We start from the raw sequence: 22,084 nt of genomic DNA, 5'->3' as shown, positions 1-22,084 counted from the left end.
TATTAGCCTGGGTCTGTGTAATGCATTTTATATGATGGTAAACTAAACATTTGTGTAAAATAGACATTGATATTCGCTTCATTAACATGTAAAGGCAAAACCAGGTATTTACCCCATGCAGAATTTGGATTTAATAGTGAAAAGCACCTGTGTCCTACCCTTTTCTAATGAAGAAATCAGATCAGTCCTTCATATAGTTGCAGTCTCCCACCTTGCATTCTAAGTCTTACTCACACTTGCTATGTAGACCCATGCATAGAGGGCTATCCTCACTTCTAATGAATCACATCCGCTTATGACTCACAACATTTTGGCTAATGAAGACTAAAGAGGCACGTTTTCACACTGGTTCCTGAACCTCTGTACCAAGAGTAACACACATTAGATGGCAATACTGCCAGCTGTATTTCTCAAGAGTTGCCCTCATCCTACCTGTCTTTCCGAAACTTGCTGCCTATGGAGACTGTAATATATAATATAGTGCAATGTATGTAAAGAGATACAGATCAGTGTGTTTCATCTAATCATGTGAGAAAATTTCACTGATATACTTGCCTTTACCCTGGATTGAAGAAGTATATTCCTGTGTTTTAAAAGAGTCCCAATCTCTAGAGAGCAATATATCAAGGGTCTCTATCACAGGCAGTCCCAAACCAAATCTCCAGGTCCTAACACCCCATATGTTGAGGAATTTCAGATTCAGAGCCAAGTTTTGTATCCACAGCCACCCCTAGTCTAAAATATTTATTGAACTGCCAGCCTACAATCCCAGGCACAGCCCGAACCTCTCCTAAGGGGATACAAGATTAAATCCATAGGAAAATGAAAAAAATCAGGAGTATATTTTTATTTCTTGACGGGTTTTTTTTTTTGTGAAGGTCTTGGCAAAAGTAGAATATTTCACTGAGTAAGTAGAAATGACCACATCTGAAATTAACAAACCGTTTTCTCCACACATTTAAAACATACTTCCAAAATGCAACAGAGAGCACCCCCTTTGCCTTCAGAATGTATTTGGGAGTGCATGAGGGAAGGAATTGTACACCTCACTGCACTTTTAAAAACATTTGCATCAGTGAGCCCTGCAATATGCTTGGGGGAGGGTACAGGGTATGCTTAGCAATTTTTGACAAACTGTTTTAAATGAATGCAGGATAGATTAAAGTAATCGTTGTTGGAGCACTTTGTTCTGTCTTTGTTGTCTAACAATAGCCATCCATTATTAAACATTGTGACAATTAGTGATAAAAGCGTTTGATATAATTTCAGGAGAGAAGCCAAATCGTTTCAAGTATAAATCTGCCAAAATGAGACAGAATACTGTTTTGCCTGTCACTGGAGTTACAGTAGATGTTGCATAAGTAAAATCCCTCCAAATATTCCCTCACTCTTAAAACCCATGAAATTATCTGTTGGGGACTCTAACTTCAGCCTGATTCGTGGTTCTAAACTGGAACCATGCCTCAGAATATAATAACAATAAGAAAGATACGTTTGAGATATGTATAATAAAAAAAGGAAATTCAGTTTTGGCCAGTAGGTGGTGCTTTTGTACAAAACATTCTTCAAAGGCAAGTGGTATCATTCCTCCCTTATTTTAGAATAATGAACATTTTTCCTATTTCTCTCGCTCCCACACATTACAGCTTCCCACTGCCTCTAACCTGTGCACACAAATATGCAAACAAAAAATCAAGTTAGAATAAGCATTTAGCATATTTTCTTTCTTTCCTTTTTTAACAATAGCATAGTGAGAACTATAGCTTTTGTTGGTATTTATAACACTCTTTGTTTGAGTTGGGTGTGCCCACATGCAAAGCAATATATTCCCCTGACATCTTCAATTACATTTCAACTAAAAGTCTCTGGTATCTTATTGATTAAAAGACACAAATAATATTTTGAATTTAGGATTCTTAAATCTGTAGCATAGATTAATATGTCAAATCCTAATCTGCCTAGGATATTTTTTCAATATTAATCCCTTTCAAGGTTCAGCTAATTTGAAGTCTTTTCATTTTTGAAGTTCAAAAACTTACACAGTCTGCATTATCTTGTACATTGCTACTCATCAGTGTGACTGATGGTAACAATACTTCTAAAAGAAAAGGAGTACTTGTGGCACCTTAGAGACTAACAAATTTATTTGAGCATAAACTTTCGTGAACTACAGCCCACTTCATCGGATGCATGCAGTGGAAAATACAGTGGGGAGATTCTATATACACAGAGAACATGGGTGTTACCATACACACTGTAACGAGAGTGATCAGGTAAGGTGAGCTATTACCAGCAAGAGAGAAAAAAAACCTTTTGTGGTGATAATCAAGGTGGGCCATTTCCAGCAGTTGACAAGAACGTGTGAGGAACAGTGGGGGGCAAGAAATAAACATGGGAAATAGTTTTACTTTGTGTAATGACACATCCACTCCCAGTCTTTATTCAAGCTTAATGTAATGGTGTCCAGTTTGCAAATTAATTCCAATTCAGCGGTCTCTCGTTGGAGTCTGTTTTTGAAGAATTTTTTTGTTTTTTTTTGTTGAAGAATTGCAACTTTTAGGTCTGTAATAGAGTGACCAGAGAGATTGAAGTGTTCTCCGACTGGTTTTTGAATGTTATAATTCTTGACGTCTGATTTGTGCCCATTTATTCTTTTACGTAGAGACTGTCCGGTTTGGCCAATGTACATGGCAGAGGGGCATTGCTGGCACATGATGGCATATATCACATTGGTAGATGTGCAGGTGAACGAGCCTCTGATAGTGTGGCTGATGTGATTAGGCCCTATGATGGTGTCCCCTGAATGGATATGTGGACACAGTTGGCAATGGGCTTTGTTGCAAGGATAGGTTCCTGGGTTAGTGGTGTGTGGTTGCTGGTGAGTATTTGCTTCAGGTTGGGGGGCTGTCTGTAAGCAAGGACTGGCCTGTCTCCCAAGATCTGTGAGAGTGATGGGTCGTCCTTCAGGATAGGTTGTAGATCCTTGATGATGCGCTGGACGGGTTTTAGTTGGGAGCTGAAGGTGACGGCTAGTTCTGTTATTTTCTTTGTTGGGCCTGATGTGATTAGGCCCATCACAGGACCATCATCTGGTCGCTCAATTACAGACCTAAAAGTTGCAATTCTTCAACAAAAAAACTTCAAAAACAGACTCCAATGAGAGACCGCTGAATTGGAATTAATTTGCAAACCGGACACCATTACATTAGGCTTGAATAAAGACTGGGAGTGGATGTGTCATTACACAAAGTAAAACTATTTCCCATGTTTATTTCCTGCCCCCCACTGTTCCTCACATGTTCTTGTCAACTGCTGGAAATGGCCGACCTTGATTGTCACTACAAAAGGTTTTTTTTCTCTCCTGCTGGTAATAGCTCACCTTACCTGATCACTCTCGTTACAGTGTGTATGGTAACACCCATTGTTTCATGTTCTCTATGTATATAGAATCTCCCCACTGTATTTTCCACTACATGCATCCGATGAAGTGGGCTGTAGCTCATGAAAGCTTATGCTCAAATAAATTTGTTAGTCTCTAAGGTGCCACAAGTACTCCAGTTCTTTTTGCAGATACAGACTAACATGGCTGCTACTCTGAAACAGTGCTTCTGTGCATCTGATCTAATCTGATTGATCTCAACAGAAACTCCTTGCTTCCCCTGTCACCACTTGTTCATGCATACACAGATGCATATGGATCAGTAACTGATTAAGACAGGAAACAAATGGTAGGAATAACTGGTCAGTTTTCACAGTGGAGAGAGGTAAATAGTGGGGTCCCCCCAGGATCCGTACTGAGTCCAGTGCTGTTCAACATATTCCTTAATAGGAAAAGGGGTGTACGGTGAGGTGGCAAAATTTGCAGATGATACAAAACTACTCAAGACAGTTAAGTCCAAAGCTGACTGCGAAGAGTTACAAAGAGATCACACAAAACAGTGAGTGGGCAACAAAATGGCAGATGAAATTCAGTGTTGATGAATGCAAAAGAAATGCACGTTGGAAAACATAATCCTAACTATACATGCAAAATGATGGCGTTGGAATTAGCTGTTAGCACTCAGAAAGAGATCTTGGAGTCATCATGGAGAGCTCTCTGAAAACGTCTGCTCCATGTGCAGCAGCAGTCCTAAAAGCGAACCGAATAGGAACCATTAAGACAGGGATAGATAATAAGACAGAAAATATTGTAATGCCTCTATATAAATCCATTTCATTCCCACACCTTCAATACTGCATGCAGTTCTGGTCGACCCATCTCAAAAAAGATGTATTATCACTGGGAAAAGTACAGAGATGAGCACCAAAAATTAGCTTCCACCTGAGAAGAGATTAAAAAAACTGGGACTGTGCATCTTAGAAGAGAGACGACTAAGGGGGGACATGATGGACATCTATAAAATCCTGACTGGTGTGGAGAAAGTGAAGGGGAAAGTGTTATTTACCCCTTCATATAACAAGAACTAGGGAACATCCAATGAAATTAATAGGCAACAGGTTTAAAACAAACATAAAGAAGTACTTCTTCACACAATGCACAGTGAATCTGTGGAACTTGTTAATGGGATGTTGTGAAGGCCAGAATATAATTGGGTTCAAAAAAGAATTAGCTAAATCCATGGAGGATAGGTCCATCAATGGTGATTAGCCAAGATGGGCAGAGATGCAACCCCATGCTCTGGGTATCCCTAAACCTTTGTCTGCCAGACACTGGGACTGGATGACGAGATGGATCACTCGATAATTGCCCTGTTCTGTTAATTCCCTCTGAAGCGTCTGGCACTGGCCACTGCCATAAGACAGGACACTTGGCTAGTGGACCATTGGTGTGACCCAGTAATGCCATCCTTATGTTCTAATATTCATCAGTTATAAAGAAAACTCTAGTGGCTTCAATAGTGCAACGTCTCAGCATCCAAAATGTATCATAGCACTTACAAAAATATAGAATTTCTTTATAGGGTATACCATAGAGCCATTCAAGAGGGTCATGTCTGTTGTGATGCCTCCCTTGCCTTTCACTGGGTCTTAGTATTTCTTAGAGAATATTCCTCACATTCCTGGCATGCACAGTTATCCATAGGAGTCTTTAAACAGACGTTTTGGGCAAGTGTTTGCACGTTTCTGGGGGCTCCGTGCCTCCTCAGCCTGTAACTGGGTTTCCTTTCCTCCCACAGAGCTTGCACTAGCCCTCATGTATCTCAGAGTACAAATCTCTCCCTGCCTTCTACTCAAAGCCTCAGCATCAAGTCAGAACCTGTTTCTCCTCCTAGAGACCGCACCACCACCCCCTCGAGATACCCACAGCACACGCGCCACGAGGCGGGGAGATCTCCTGTTGACAGCTTGAGCAGCTGTAGCAGCTCATATGATGGAAGCGACCGAGAGGATCATCGGAACGAATTCCACTCCCCCATTGGACTCACCAGACCTTCGCCGGACGAAAGGGAAAGCCCCTCTGTCAAGCGCATGCGGCTCTCTGAAGGATGGGCAACATGATAGCGTTATTACCTATTAGGTTTTTTTCTTGCAGTGTGTGTGTGCTATACCTTAATGGGGGTGGGGGGGGCGGGGTCGATATGCATTATATGTGCCGTGTGTGGAAAAAAAAAAAGTCAGGTACTCTGTTTTGTAAAAGTACTTTTAAATTGCCTCAGTGATACAGTATAAGGATAAACAGAAATGCTGAGATAAGCTTAGCACTTGAGTTGTACAACAGAACACTTGTACAAAATAGATTTTAAGGCTAACTTCTTTTCACTGTTGTGCTCCCTTGCAAAATGTATGTTACAATAGATAGTGTCATGTTGCAGGTTCAACGTTATTTACATGTAAATAGAAAAAAGGAAACATTTGCCAGAAAGTGGCAGACTTTACTGAGAGAGAAAGCAGGTGTTATGCAACATATAGAAAATGTACAGATGTTTTGACAGACCCAGCAATGGGTGGCCATGAATAAATGTTAGAAAGAGTCTGGGTCACCTACCATACCTAAAATGCTCACAAACATGCAGGCATATCATTGGAGTATGGCACTCAGTTAAAAGGATCAAAGACATGTAAAAGAGGACCATACTTGTAAAAATGTTCGTTTGAGGGCTAACATATTTAATTTTTAAAATTCTGGGTCTGCATTACGTATTAAATAAAAAATAGAAAAATATGTACATTACATTTTGCTTATTTTCATATTAAAAAGTAAGACAAAGTTTGCAAAGCATTTGTGGCTTTTTGTAGTTTCCTTAAGCCAAAATGTGTGTTTTTTTCCTTGATAGCTTCGCTAATATTTTAAACAGTCCTGAAGAAAACAGAGGACTTTTTGTATAGAAAGCACTACCCTAAGCCATGAAGAACTCCATGCTTTGCTAACCAAGATAACTGTTTTCTCTTTGCAGAAGTTTTGTTTTTGAAATGTGTATTTCTAATTATATAAAATATTAAGAATCTTTTAAAAAAAATCTGTGAAATTAACATGCTTGTGTATAGCTTTCTAATATATATAATAATTATGGTAATAGCAAAAGTTTTTGTTATCTTAATAGTGGGGGGATTATATTTGTGCAGTTGCACATTTAAGTAACTATTTTCTTTTGGTTTTCTTTTACTCTGCATACATTTTACAGATTCAAAGTCAGCTGTCAAAAAACTAATCTGTAAAAGGTTAGAATTTACCCAAGATGTAACACCCCTAAATCATTTTAATACAACATTTACAAACCATTGGGTGAACTGAGATCCATTGTATATACTGATTAGTTCTTTCATGCTGTTTTGTGCATTGTAACAAGTTCAGGGCCCTGATATTACTTATGTCCTGCATATCTTGTAGTTTTCCACAATTAAATGACAAAGTGGCATAACTTGGCCCTTTCTCATAAATTAAATGAAGCTGATATTCTGTCTGCTAGAATTGGATGTGCATCTTTTTAGGCTGCCAGATAACTGAGTGCAGGTGAAGAGCTCCACAAGTAGTGGAGAAAGGAGTCAAAAGTGAGGAGTTAGCACAGAAACACAAGTTATAGAGTTTTAGCAATCTTAGAGAGATTTGGGTGGTCGATAAAAGAAGCATTCAAAAGCAGATTTATCTTGTACAACCAATACTTAGCCAACAGGTCACCATAATTCTCACACATTGTCGCACAGAGGGAATGTTGTTGAACAATGTCTCCTGTGTATTTCACCCAAACAGGTTTTGCATAGGGCATCCACCATTTTCTACTATCATATATTTTTTTCTTTAATTAAAATCACTTAGAAAGAATACCCCATTCATTTTAGTACCTCTTTGTCCCTCATGTACTATTACAGGAAAATGGTGGAATACAGGATTTTTAGTTCAGCATTTATGTTGGGTGGGATTTGTTGGCTTTTTTTTTTTTTTGCGCAATTCCCCTTTAAGATTTTAGTGCCATCATACAACTGATAATGTTTCTTCTTTTCAAGAGTAATTCTGTCTCCCACTTAGATGCATTGACACAGTAAGGAATCGAGCTGCAATAGCTGTCTAAGTATCAACATGGAGAGGTTATGTTACGGGAAACATACCCTCTATTTCCCATCTGTACATGCAGTTGCTGTGCACCGCTCATTGATAAAGTCTACCTCTCTGTGGTAGCAAATGGTGTATAGTGTACATTGTGCATTATGACTTGGGCTCTTCCTTTATATGCAACCTGACTACAAGTGCACACTTGGTCATGCAAAGGCTAGTGCATTGCTACGTATTTTGCATGCTCTCTAAGCAGAACAACATGTTGCTGTTGCATCCATCCTATCTCATAGAGCAATCTGTGGGATCAGAGTAAAGATATGTGTGCATAACAAAAAGTGAGACTAGTGCCCATAATCAGTTTTTTAAAACACAAAACTCTTTTTCAAAATACATTTCCTCACCTTAAAATGAATCTATTCTCATATTCTCAGTCTGAGATTTTTAAAGTTTAATGTGTCTAAAATATGCAAATATATCACAAATGTACCTTGCCATTTAAAAAAACTTAGGTTTATCAGTATTGTTAGTAGTAACTTGTCAATGGGGGCAGGGGAGTCAGTCTATTGAAATATGAAGAATAGCCATATTAATAGTTTATCTTACAATTTGCCTCAGCAGCACAAGAAAAAGGAAATTTGAGATTCTAAGACAGTAGTGGTATAACATACATTACCTTAAGTCACTAGCAGAAAGTAGCATGAAAGGTATTGCCATGGCAATTTTTAGTAATTCTAACCATGGTTTTATACAAACAAACACAAATCGAATCACATGAATACGGATGCCAGTCGTCCCTTTTGTTCCTGCTACTGAGCTCAACGAAAGTGTAGTGGCAAGATAGTGGGGGATAATACATATTTGTAAACTGATCTAATTAAAAGAAGCACAACTTTGATTGTGAAGTAACTTTCTGTAAACTATAACTGTCTACTTTTACCTGTTCCTTTATCTGTAACTTACCATGTATTGTGTTTGCAAAGGTAATTTGGGTTTATCGTGTGATTCCTTTGTATTTAAGGAGTTTGGGGCAGAGCCCTAAAAGAGTATTAACATTTACTTTACATTAATCCATGGTATATAATGTTTTAGGCAACATTCTTAATTGCAAGTTCAAATACCTTAAGTGGCATTTAGTACATCTTCAAATATTGTTGTATCTAAACTAATCCTTCTCTAAAAAGGTGTTTTCAGTTAGCCCAATTGCTGGCAACAATGATATGATATACACAGTTGCACAATCTGTATATTGTATGCATTGTTGCCTTTCACAATGGAGCTTTTATCATTTCACTGTTTTTCACAAGTTGTGTTTTATAACAAAATGGCTTATATTTTTCCCAAAAGTGGAATTTAATGTTTTTTAATGAATAATATAAAAATATTTGTTGTTCTCAGATCTTTTTCAGGTAAAGCTAAAGTAAGAATAAAACAACTCAATATACTGTTTTCAAGAATGTCAATCCTTTTGTATTGTATGTATTATCCTATATACCCATCTTTTAACTATAGACGTACCAATGCTATTTTGTTTTCTTTTTCCTCTTCTTCTCTTAGAAAGTAAATGCTTTGTAATTTTTTAAAAGCCACTTGAAACCTCAATAAAGGCTGTTGCCTAAACATGGCATACTTCATCTGTTCCTGTTTATGCCATCTGCTGTGATGTCGTCACTTATATGGCATTAATTTCCTGCCACTACAGAGCTCTTGAAGGACTGATGGAACATTGGTGTCTGTTAGAATGCTTCAGACTGTAGATGTAATCAAAGGCTTTTGTTAATATATTTTAACCAAAGATGTGGAGCAATCCAAGCTTTGAGCCACACCGTCTGCTCAAAATTCTCCATTTGATTATTTTTGTAATCAGGTGTTGCATTTTCCCTTCCCTGCTCATACCTCAGACTGATCCATACCTCAGTTTGATTCAAAGAGGTCAGTTCAATGACAAATAAAAAATGCAGTACCTGTGTCCTTTGTGGAATAAATAATGTAAAACCTGAGTTACCTTAGGCATTATACTTGGATTGCTTCAGATGGTTTGTTGTATCCTTTTTGTTTCCTGCTTCTTCTTCTTCTTTTTCTGGGGAGTTGTTTCCATTAAACAATGGTAATTAAAAAGTAAGCTTGTAAATGGGGGGCATATACAAGCATTTGCAACAAGTATTAAAATAGAGGCTCACAGCGGCATAAGCTGGACTTTGTCGCCACTAGATGACAAGATGTTATAACTAAGTTAAACCACATCTGTGTATCTCAAGGGACTTAATTCAGCTGTCTGTAGTGAACAAAAATGGGAAAATTTCACAAGTTTCTCCTGCTGGAAATAAGGTATAATTTGTATTTTGCAGACAAATCAGTAAAGTTACTGGCTTTCTTAGTGATACAGTGTCTGTGGTGCATTTTTTATTGATTACATGTTTTGTTGTTTAATTATATGCCATTGTAGCACTTTTAAAAATAACACTGCAACAAACAATTGCAACTGTTGTCAGTGTTTTCTATATCTGATTCCTAAATGGGGTAAAATGTTAATTACAAATGTATATGCTTATAGGGGCCTCTTCACCACAGTATCTTGGGGCCTCACGAATGTTAATGAATTTATCTTCACAGCATCCCTGTGAGGCAGGGAAATTATCATCCCCGCCTTTACAGACAGGAATCTGAAGCAGAGAGAGCTTACAAACCAGACTCTGATACCTGTACTCATTTGGGGTGAAATCCTGTGCCATTGAAGTCAGCATGACCTGGATTTCACCCACTGGGTATAGTTCCTTACTCTGAATTGGTCCTTTTGATTTCAATAGAACCACTCATGGAGTTGGTGCTATTTAGTGTGTATAAGCTTATCTGAATTTGGCCCCCAAAATGACTTGCCCAAGATCAAATCACTCAGGTCTCTTGAGTGCTAGCCAAGTGTTTTAACTACAAGACTATCCTCAACATGAAGTGCACTTTTTTTTTTTTTTGCTTAACATATTGCTTGGGTGACATTCTTTTAACAGTTGTGGCAGGCAAAAGGAAGAGTAACTTATTTATTGCTGCGGGCCCCTTTTCGCAGTACACTTATGATTTTGGAGCCTGTGAGTAGAAACCTCAGTTTCTTTCAGCAAGACATACTTTAGTGTTAGAGACAGACAAATTATTAATAGTTTAAGGTGCTTGGTGAACGTGACAATTTCAAAAATAACATTAGAAGACCTAGATTCTAAATATATTGGTGAAAGAAAACAGCCATGCCGTTAATTCCCATTACATTTAGTCAGCTGCCCCCACACTCTCACACACAGTGTGTAGGACTTGCTCAGTGACTGCCTCCAGGAGCTGCACCGGGGAGCCAGCCAGGCTAAGAGCAGCAGCAAGCCCGTGTGAAGAATTCTGGGGCTGCCCATGCATTAAGTGACACAATTGCTTTATTAACAGAAATGTTTCTAGTGTTGGTGAGTTTGGCCCCAACATAAACCATTAGATGCTAAAGTTCAAGGGCATTATTTGTGTTGTATCATGCTCAACTAAAGCACTACTTTACCTGCAGGGCTAACTAGACTTCTGCACATTTCCTCTGGGCATGTAACGGTATGTGTAATATTTTTGTGATCTTTGGACAGAGAGGTCAGATTTATGACCTCTTTCTCCTGTTGTCAGCTTCCTATACATTTGATTGGTAGTGAAATATTATCAATGGATAGAGAAGAAAGAAGGCTGTTAGTTAAAAAACAGATTTCTCTTTTTTTTTTCACCCCAAGAGTACAAAAACTCTGATTCACTTGCTTTAACTTTCAGGGATTAAAAAAATAAGATTATAAAATCTGCATCTTGAGAAGGAATTAGAAAAATCACTTTACTCCTCTTACTAAGCCCCCTCATCTTAAATTCGCAGTGGAACCGTGCCTTTGCATTACAACTCCGAAGTAAAGTGTACGGAATAACTAAACCTCTCACCTTTAACATCGAAGCACTCATCACTCAGGTTTTTTCAGTAGCACCCATCATCACAGCATCTAAGTGCAGTTCTGGCTAGCACTATTTGCCTCACAATACATACCTAGAAAAGTTAAATCGTATCAAGTTCATATAAACTGCAGAAAATAATCTCTGTACCATTCCTGGCAATGTTTTGCATTTACATCTTGTTTTTCATCCTTAAGAATCTTAAAGCATGCTACAAAAAAGAAATTAGCCTAGTCCTAAAGTTCTAGTCCCATTGGCTCTCCAAGAAGCACAGTGGAAGTCACAAAAATTTACCTGTAGGGATGAACATGGCAGCTGTTTAACAGTGCATAGAGCTGTACATAATATTGTAAGGCAGGAAATGATGAAGATGACTCTAGCTGATCGATGTTGCAAGGTGAATAAGGTAGTTACAATGTAATTACACTGGAGTTAGACCAGGACTAATGAACTTTTTCTTGCAAGGGTTATTGAATCGCTAATGACCACAAGTTATTTAAGTTCCCAGGAGCTTGGTTTTACATCTGTCACAAAACTCTCCCTGCTTAACGCTCACCAGACCACAGTGTCTGGGTCCAATCATGCTAGACCTGTGTGCTTTTAGGGTATGTCTACACTGCAGTTAGACGCCCTCAGCTGGCCTGTTCCAGTTGACTTGGTCTCACATGGCTTGGCTCACGGCCTGTTTAATTGCAGTGTAGACTGGACTTGGGCTGGAGCATTGGCTCTAGGACCCTGCCAGATGGGAGGGTTCCGGAGCTGGGCTGCAGCCCGAGCGTGGATGTCTACACTGCAATTAAACAGCCCCAAGGCCTGAGCCCAATGAGCATGGGTACCATAGGCTGGGGGAGGCTGTGCTTCCACAAACAGCCAGGCATGGCCCCACCCTTGCCCTGCCCCTTACCCGAGGCCATGCCCCTGTCCTGCTCCTTCTCCAAAGCCCTGCCCCCATTCACTCCATTCCCTCTCCCTCCCTTGCTCACTCTCTCACAACCTCACTCACTTTCACCGGGCTGGGGCAGGGGTGGAGACGAGAGGTTCTGAGTGTGGGAGCAGACTCTGGGCTGAGCCTGGGGCAGGGGTTGGGGTGCAGGTTCTGGGAGGGAGTTTGGGTGTGGGAGGGAGATCAGGGCTGGGGCAGGGGCTTGGGGTGTGGGAGGGAGTTTGGTGTGTGGGCTCCAGCCAGGCGGCACTTACCTTGGTCAGCTCCCAGAAGCAACTGGCACATCTCTCTGGCTCCTAGGTACGGGGGAGCCTGGCGGTTCTGTGGGCTGCCCCTGCCTGCAGGCACCACCCCCCGCATACGCGCGAGTTTCTAATCTGCCTGGGGGTGCTCCCTGCCCCCACTCCACCCCTTCCCCCAATGCCCCACCCCTACCCTACAAATCCCCCACCAACTCTTTTTTGTGTTGGGACCCCTACAATTACACCACCATGAAATTTAGATTTAAATAACTGAAATCATGAAATTTACTATTTTTAAAATCCTAGGACCATGAAATTGACAAAAATGGACTGTGTATTTGGTAGGACCCTAGACACAAGAATTAAACAGTTCATAAAATCAAACTGGAATGCATAAGTTGTACTTAGATTCCCCCAGATCATCACAACGTCTCCTCCAGAAGATGGCATTTCTAATTGTAACGCTGACAGACCCCAGTCGTCGACGGGCGGGATCGAACCTAGGACCTCTGGAGATTAAAGCATGAGCCTCTACCACATGAGCTAAAAGCCAACAGCCTATAGAGCAGATTCATTTAACTCTCTAAGTGGTCTTGGTGTCACTAGAGGAGACAGAACACCACACCCAGAAGGTGTGTGGGTTACATACTTCCCCTAGCTGAGGAAGCATGTCCCAAGCTTCAGAGATGTCTCACTTGAAATCCTGGATGAGACCCCACTTGTAACACCAACAGACCCAGGTTGTCACTGGGCAGGATTGAACCGGGGGCCTCTGGAACTTAGTTAACAGCAACTTGGCTTTCAGCTCATGCTTTAGAGACTCATGCACTAAGGCTGTAGAGCAGACTCATTTTAACTCTCTCTTTAAATGGTCTCAGTGCCACTAGATGGGACAGAACACCACACCCAGGAGGTGTGTGGGTTACATAAGCAGAACAGCACTTTCCAACACTATGCTGGGATGTTGGCTCAGCACTGACTCATAAGGAAGAGTGCAAACCAGTGATTCGTCATCATCTCGTCTTGCAGGCCTCGTGTTTTCCTTGGTTTCCTCCCATCCACACCCAATGCTGCTTAGTGTATGAGATCTGATCAAGATTGTTGCCTGACATTCAGCAGGTATTATAGGGGTGGCAGCGAGGTGGGTCAATTCTTTCTAGTAACTATTTTAAAATAGTAGGCCACACTCTGCCCTGAAATGAATGGGGTTACATGAGGTATAAGAAAGGGCAGAATTTGGTCCAGACTATAAAATGGAAAATGGATTGAATAAACCATTCAGCATCAAGATAGGTGTAAGGCAGGGGTGCGTCCTGTCTCCTTTTTTGTTTATGCTAGTCATCAACCATGAATTAAAACAGTGCAACAGTAATACAGATGGCCTAAAATGGAACAATTCAAGGCTATATTTGATCTAGATTTTGCTGATGGCATCGCTGTTATCAATGAAGATGTCAGTGGACTACAAAAATGCACAAACCAAGTAAAAGAAGTAATGGAGAAGATAGGTTTGAGATACAATGCAAAGAAATGTAAAGTCATGTTAATAGGGACTACAGGGACAGAAATCAAAACTGAAGAGGAGAAACTGGAGAAGGTGGACAATTTTATGTACCTTGGAAATACCATCAGCCAAGATGGTACTAGTTCTGAGGAAATAAAAAGAAGAATCAGGAAGGCAAACGCTGCATTTGGAAGAACCAAAAAAATCTGGCAACTCAAAAACTATCTCCCTCAAGACAAAACTGAATGTGTACAAAGCAATTGTTATCATCATCACAACACATAGCAGTGAGACTTGGCAACTTACCAAGAAAGAGATGCAAAAGCTGAATGCATTTCATCACAAATGTCTGAGAAGAATATTGGGAATAACATATAGAGATAGGAAGACGAATTAAGAAGTCAGAAAAATGACTGGACAAGGCACCCTCTCACAAATAATCTACAAAAGAAGACATCAGTGGCTGGGACATGTGCTGAGAATGAAAAAAGAACGCTTACCAAGTATCGCTCTTGAATGGAAGCCAGAAAACGCAAAAGAAAGAGAGGAAGACCGCGAATAACATGGAAATGAACAGTTCTGAACGACATCAAGCATCTCAACATGAAATGGGAAGATTTGGAGAGAAGGGCAGTTGACAGACAAAGATGGCAAATATTGGTAGCCCAATGTGCAGCAAAACATGGGATGGACTAAGGTCTAAGTCTAAGGTAATTTGTAATATACTAATGAAGTCAATGGGAATTCTGTATTTGCAGACCCAAAGCTCTACCCATTCCTGACCCATTTGTGACAAAGGGAAATAGTCATATAAGAGGGACTGCATTCCCCACCAGTCCTAGTCTAAGACTTGGGAAGGCCAAACTAGAAGGTGGAGGGCCTTACTCCACTGCTCAGCCAAGACAAACCCAGGAACAATGCAGTTTACAATGATTGGTGTACTTAACCCCTTTGCACTGGTGTATTCAAAGTTTCTGCCATACGATGTAGTGCCTTGGCTCAAAAAGTCCTGATTCCAAAAAGTAAGTGACGCTTAGCAGTTATAGTTCTCTCATTTACGTATCCTTATGTTTCTGCCTGTGGCTCTTCAATGCCTCTGCCTGGAGCTTTCAATTTAGTTTTCATTAAAGTCTTTGTTATTCCTTGTCTGGTCAATGATCTATCCATTGCTGGGAGGAGGGGGGTGTAAAATGGCTAATTTTTTTTGTTTCTCTGCATCTCCACTACCTGAAGTGGTCCGCTCCTTGGAACATAGAACTTAAAAGTGGCATGTTTACATGAGAAGCCCATTTGGTCAAAAGAAGCACAATCCTGCTGTCAGATATATTGTACTTGATATAGCCGATCATTTTCTGTATCTGGAGGAATACTCACCTGGGCTCCATAGGCCAGTCATCACTGGTCTCACAGTGGATGTTTATTCCTCGAATTTACAGCTTCCTCTGATTCTTGTGTGTGAAGTTGTGTTATCTACTCAGGATTCAGAGGAGAAGGAAATGAAAGGAAAACACAATAGAAGTACACCGTAGTTGCCAGCTGGAAGGGAGGATGCAGCTACCATGTGAAAAATGTCTGTGTTATAGATGCAATTGTTTGTCTTTCCTAAACTACAATCCAGGGGTTCTGAGCAGCGGTACATGTAAGCTTGTTGGAAGTGGGATGCCAAAAACTTTTAAAAAAAATCTTCCCAAATTAAACGAACAGGTGTCACATACATTGCCGTGTGCCAGAAGACACCCAAGAAGCAAAATGCCCTCTCCTGGCCACTTTCAGCCATAAGAGCGAATAACACTCGCCAGCCAGGCCAGCATAGTAGTTTTATGTTGCAATGCATTGGGAACTGTGCTGATTGATGTTCTTTCATCAGGCACTCAGCTGGCTGGCTGCTAAACCGAGCCCTCAGTTCATGCTATATCACACAGCTCGAGCTACTGATATGAACTGACGAAGTTCCATGTGTCATAAATATAAAGGGAAGGGTAAACCCCTTTGAAATCCCTCCTGGCCAGGGGAAAGCTCCTCTCACCTGTAAAGGGTTAAGAAGCTAAAGGTAACCTTGCTGGCACCTGACCAAAATGACCAATGAGGAGACAAGATACTTTCAAAAGCTGGGAGGAGGGAGAGAAACAAAGGGGTCTGTGTGTCTGTCTATATGCTGGTCTTTACCGGGGATAGACCAGGAATGGAGTCTTAGAACGTTTAGTAAGTAATCTAGCTAGGTATGTGTTAGATTATGATTTCTTTAAATGGCTGAGAAAAGAATTGTGCTGAATAGAATAACTATTTCTGTCTGTGTATCTTTTTTGTAACTTAAGGTTTTGCCTAGAGGGGTTCTCTATGTTTTTGAATCTAATTACCCTGTAAGATATCTACCATCCTGATTTTACAGGGGGGATTTCTTTATTTCTATTTACTTCTATTTTTATTAAAAGTCGTCTTGTAAGAAAACTGAATGCTTTTTCATTGTTCTCAGATCCAAGGGTTTGGGTCTGTGGTCACCTATGCAAATTGGTGAGGCTTTTTATCCAACATTTCCCAGGAAAGGGGGGGTGCAAGTGTTGGGAGGATTGTTCATTGTTCTTAAGATCCAAGGGTCTGGGTCTGTAGTCACCTAGGCAAATTGGTGAGGCTTTTTACCAAACCTTGTCCAGGAAGTGGGGTGCAAGGTTTTGGGAAGTATTTTGGGGGAAGGACGCGTCCAAACAGCTCTTCCCCAGTAACCAGTATTAGTTTGGTGGTGGTAGCGGCCAGTCCAAGAACAACAGGTGAAATATTTTGTACCTTGGGGAAGTTTTGACCTAAGCTGGTAAAGATAAGCTTAGGAGGTTTTTCATGCAGGTCCCCACATCTGTACCCTAGAGTTCAGAGTGGGGGAGGAACCTTGACACCATGTGACATGGCCAAAGCTCCTCTCATTCAAAAACACGCACACATACAGGGCTGATTCAGAGGGGCTGCAAAGCCTGCAGCTGCATGGCGCTCCAAGATCAAAGAGCACACACACAGAGGAAGCCACCCAGAGCAAAAGCTCCCTCTGCTACTTCCCAGCTGAGTAGCTCCTCCAGATACAGAAAATGATAGGCTATATCAAGTGTAAAGCTCCCACTTTGAGTCAAGACTCCCTACCTCTCTACCCCATCTCTGAGTCCCCTGTATCACCAGAGCCCTCTGGACTCCAGCCAGAACCTCTACCCTCAATCTAACCTCATATCCTCTGACCCTCCCACCCAGACTCCCCGAGCCAAGCTATGGTCTCTTTTAGTTTTCCCCAGGCAGATGTCCCCAGCCAGACACCTTTAAATGGGCCTGCACATTCCAGGGAGGTGGCCTGAGCCTTTGTTCAACAAAAGCAGTTTGTAAATATTCAGAAATCCTCATCCGCCTTTGACCTGCTCGTCTGAGTGCTTTGGTGTCACTTCTGTTCATTTGCCTGAGGTTGTGGAAGTTGTCTTGTATTTATAAGTGTGGACCTCAACTATGTAGAAGTAGCTAACTAGCAGTAGCTGCAAAAGGAAACATATGGAAATACAGGAAAGGCCTGTTGATGAGACAGACAATAGAGTATGTCAACACCAGAGGGACAAAACTGAAGAAGAGATTTCAGGCACTGCTGGTAAACTTCCTGAGACAAGTAATAAACAGTACAAGATTGTTAGAAGGTATGATCCCACCCAGCTACTTATCATTTGGATTTACATTAAGTGGTGAAGAATTATAGAATCATAGAATATCAGGGTTGGAAGGGACCTCAGAGGTCATCTAGTTCAACCCCCTGCTCAAAGCAGGACCAATCCCCAACTAAATCAAAAAGTGAACCAGTGGGTCCTTTGCTATGAACAGTTATTCAGTCATTCAATTAAACCTTCCCTACTTCAATGTCACTTTGATATAAAGCACAGCAGCTTAAAACCTCTCAAATTTTTCAAGAGAAAGCTAAGTGTTTTAAAAACAGCTAAAAAAAAATCTTTCAGTGGCATTAATGTGAAGGCCCTAGAAACATCACACCATGTAAGCTTGAGCATTGCTCAAACTGGGAAACCTCATACAATCGGTGAGACTCTCATATTACCTGTTGTCGATTCTTGGGGATAAAGTTGCAAAACAGTTTGATGTCATTTCCTTACTGGTGTATCACGAAGAATTCAAACCATGTCTTCTCAAGAACAGGAAGAGAATATGCAAAACAGCGTAAATTATTTTCATTACAATTAGACAAAAGTACTAATATTACTAATTTTGCTCAGTTTCTTACATATGTAAGGTTTGAATCAGAAATGACAATTAAAGGAGAGTTTTCTTTTTGTGAAGCTCTATCAAGACATACAATGGCAGAAGAAATCTTTAACAAACTGGATGCATTTATCACCAAAAATGGTGTAGAGTGGAAAAACTGCATCAGTACATGCTCTGATGGCACACTGGCAATGACTGGGAAATTTGGTGGAAATTTGGCAAAAATTAAATAAATGGTGCCTAATATTAAGTATACTCACTGCAGTATTCACTGTGAGGCACTAGTTCTGCTCCCCTCCCCCTCTTTCCCACCTCAAAAAAGGCACATCAATCCGTAAGTAATTCTGGATCAGGCCATAATGGTGGTCAATTTTATGAAAGCATGGTTGTTTTCAGTTTTATGCAATGAAATGGGAAGTGATCATTAAAATCTTCTCTGTACAGAAGTGAGATAGCTATCACATCGGAAGGTGTTGACTCCTCTCTGAACTCCATTCTGAGGAAGACATTTTCTTTAGTGATTTTAGTTTTGAATATGCTGATTGCTTTGCAGCTGAGGTATGGCTGTCAAGATTAGTCTACTGAGCTGACTTGTTCACATGTCTTAATGACCTGAATACCAGTTTACAAGGACTAAACACTATGCTTTCTCATGACAAAACAAGGGCAATGATAAGAAACTGCAGTTCATAGCATGAGAAGGAGGAAAGGGAAATTGCAAATCATTCCCAGTCTTGGAAAAAATCCTTATTGAAAATGAATTGAAAATTCTTCCTGATCTCTTTGCTAACATTGCCTGAATTTGGTCACCAAGTTTAATGAATGCTTTCCTGCCAATGTGACAAATGAGAATTGGATCAAGGACCCATTTTCAATAGAAGAAGACACCCTACCAGATAGCTTCTTGGCAAAGGAAAGGGAAGAGTTGATTGAACTGTCATGTGGTGGAGGACTCAAGCCTGAATTCAGCAAAATGCAGCTCAGTGACATTCGTTAACTTTAACCTGATATCAGACAGAGCTTTGACATTTTGTAAATCCTTCAGCACTACATGTCTCTGTCAAATGTTTTTTTCTAACCTGATAGCCATTAAAAAACAAGTACTGGATGAATCTCAATGCATAACCAGACCTTTGGCTGAAGTTCACCAATATCTCACCTGACGTAAAAGTGGCAAAGAGTCCTGTGGCACCTTATAGACTAACAGACGTATTGGAGCATGAGCTTTCGTGGGTGAATACCCACTTCGTGGGATGTATTCACCCATGAAAGCTCATGCTCCAATACGTCTGTTAGTCTATAGGTGCCACAGGACTCTTTGCTGCTTTTACAGATCCAGACTAACACGGCTACCCCTCTGAAGCTTGACACCTGACATAAAGCAACTATTGTCCTGTAAAACTAGATTAATAATATTCTTCTCGTTAATGGCACCTTCTTTGTTTTCTCTGAGAGCTACTCAAAATGTTTTGCATTTTTCTTTATTTCAGTTTTGTAAAAAGGTAAGCAAAGTGAACTTTGGTTTACATTCAACATTAATCCAGATAAGAATTAGCAGGAAATTCAGAATTCAATTAGACAAGTTAAAAAGTCAAACCACTGACGTAGTTTGGCAACATGTCAAAATATATCAAGACATTATTTATGACATATTTAATTGTTTCTTGTAACACCAAAGACATAAATAATAATGGATACTTTGTTGTGTCACTTTTTGATTATTCACTGCCTAAAAACCTGAGGTGTTTAAAAGGGATGTAATAATCAAACATTTTAGGCTTTATTTTACTGTCAAGCACAGAAAAACTTAAGCTTATTGAAACCTAAAATAAATGTACAGAAAAAGGAGAAATTTGCATGTGGTACTTCAAACATCATTTTTTTAAGAAGATGGTACATGAACCAATAAAGTTTGAGAACATAAAAATATAAGGACGGCCATACAGGGTCAGTCCAAAGTTCATCTAGCCCAGTATCCTGTCTTCCAACAGTGGCCAATGTCAGGTACCCCAGAGGGAATGAACAGAACAAGTAATCAACAAGTGATCTATCCCGTCGCACATACCCAGCTTCTGGCAAACAGAAGCTAGGAACACCATCCCTTCCCATCCTGGCTAATAGCCGTTGATGGACCTATCCTCCATGAATTTATCTAGTTCTTTTTTTAACCCAGTTACAGTCTTGGCCTTCACAACATCCTCTGGCAAGGAGTAACTCAGGTTGACTGTGCGTTGTGTGAAGAAATACGTCCTTTTATTTGTTTTAAACCTGCTGCCTATTAATTTCATTTTGTGAGCCCTAGTTTCTGTGTCATGAGAAGGAATAAAGAACACTTCCCTATTTACTTTCTTCACACTAGTCATGATTTTATAGACCTCTATCATATGCCCCCTGAGCCATCACTTTTCCAAGATGAAAAGTCCCAGTCTTATTAATCTGTCCTCATATTGCAACTATTCCATACCCCTAATCATTTTTTCCCTTTTCTGAACCTTTTCCAATTCCAATATATCTTTTTTGAGATGGAATGACCACATCTGCATGCAGTATTCAAGATGTGAGCATACCATGGATTTATGTAGAGGCAATATGTATTTTCTGTCTTATTATCTATCCCCTTCTTGATGATTCCCAACATTCTGTTAGCTTTTTTGACTGCTGGTGCACATTGACTGGAGAACTATCCGCAATAACTCCAAGATCTCCTTCTTGAGAGTTAATTTAGACCACATCATTTCATATGTATAGTTGGAATTATGTTTTCCAATGTGCATTACTTTTCATTTATCAACATTAAATTTCATCTGTCATTTTGCAATCCAGTCAGCCGGTTTTGTGAGATCCCTTTGTAACTTTTTGCAGTCTGCTTTGACTTAATAATTGTGAGTAGTTTTGTATCATATGCAAATTTTGCCATCTCACTGTTTACCCCTTTTTCCAGATCACTTATGAATATGTTGAACAGTAGTGGTCCAAGTACAGACCCATGGTGGACACCACTATTTACCTCTCTCCATTTTGAAAACTGACCATTTATTCCTACCCTTTGTTTCCTATCTTTTAACCAGTTACCAATCCATGAGAGGACCTTCCCTCTTATCCCATGACACCTTACTTTACTTAAGAGCCTTTGGTGAGGGACCTTGTTAAAGGCTTTTTGAAAATCTATGTACACTCTATCCACTGGATCCCCCTTGTCCACATGCTTGTTGACCCCCTCAAACCACTGCCAGCTACCAGAAAAGCATGCTGGGAAAGTGTTCTATAAAAGGGTGAACCCGTGATGAGAAATTTAGTGATAATGAGGCAATCACAAAGGAAGCAGCTTCTGGGAAAAAGCCTAATTCCCAACTTTATGTGGCTAGTTATTTGGGTACAAGACATAACAAGGTTTTCCAAGCTGGGCCTGATATATCTGAAATAGAACTATTTTGTTTTCCATTGACATTTTCTACCTATAATAAAAACTGAGGTGCTTATTGGACAAGAGCTGCTTCCTGTGCTTATAATTTACTGCTTTATATACAAGTGTATATGGCAAAGCTACAAAGAATTTCCAGCTGAGAGCCTGAGGCCAAAATATACAAGCTGGGGTGCTTAAATTAGGCAGCTAAAAATCATATTTAGGCACATAAATAAAAGTAGCCTGGCTTTCAGAGGTGCCAAACACTCACAATCCCCCTGAGCTAAAAGGGAGTTAATGGGGCTCAGCACATCTGAAA

General features: G+C 40.2%; 1 protein-coding gene across 14 annotated transcripts in view; it reads left to right on the top strand.

The window, feature by feature from the left end:
• MEF2C (myocyte enhancer factor 2C) overlaps nt 1-9,870 on the top strand; it is a 143,999-nt gene extending 134,129 nt beyond the window's left edge. For 12 of the 14 annotated variants that reach the window (XM_073344443.2, XM_073344439.1, XM_073344437.1 and 9 more), the window contains one exon: nt 5,178-9,870. In XM_073344443.2, coding sequence (XP_073200544.1) covers nt 5,178-5,499 — 322 coding nt within the window. In that variant the 3' untranslated portion in view covers nt 5,500-9,870. The remainder of the gene's footprint in view (nt 1-5,177) is intronic. The other 2 variants (XM_073344452.1, XM_073344451.1) reach the window with 1 other exon arrangement.
• The last annotated feature ends 12,214 nt before the right edge of the window (nt 9,871-22,084 follow it).

Source organism: Lepidochelys kempii, chromosome 5, assembly GCF_965140285.1.
Source record: "Lepidochelys kempii isolate rLepKem1 chromosome 5, rLepKem1.hap1, whole genome shotgun sequence".
NCBI lineage: Eukaryota > Metazoa > Chordata > Testudines > Cheloniidae > Lepidochelys > Lepidochelys kempii.
Note: the sequence above shows the minus strand (reverse complement) of the source record. Positions and strands in the feature narration are given on the sequence as shown.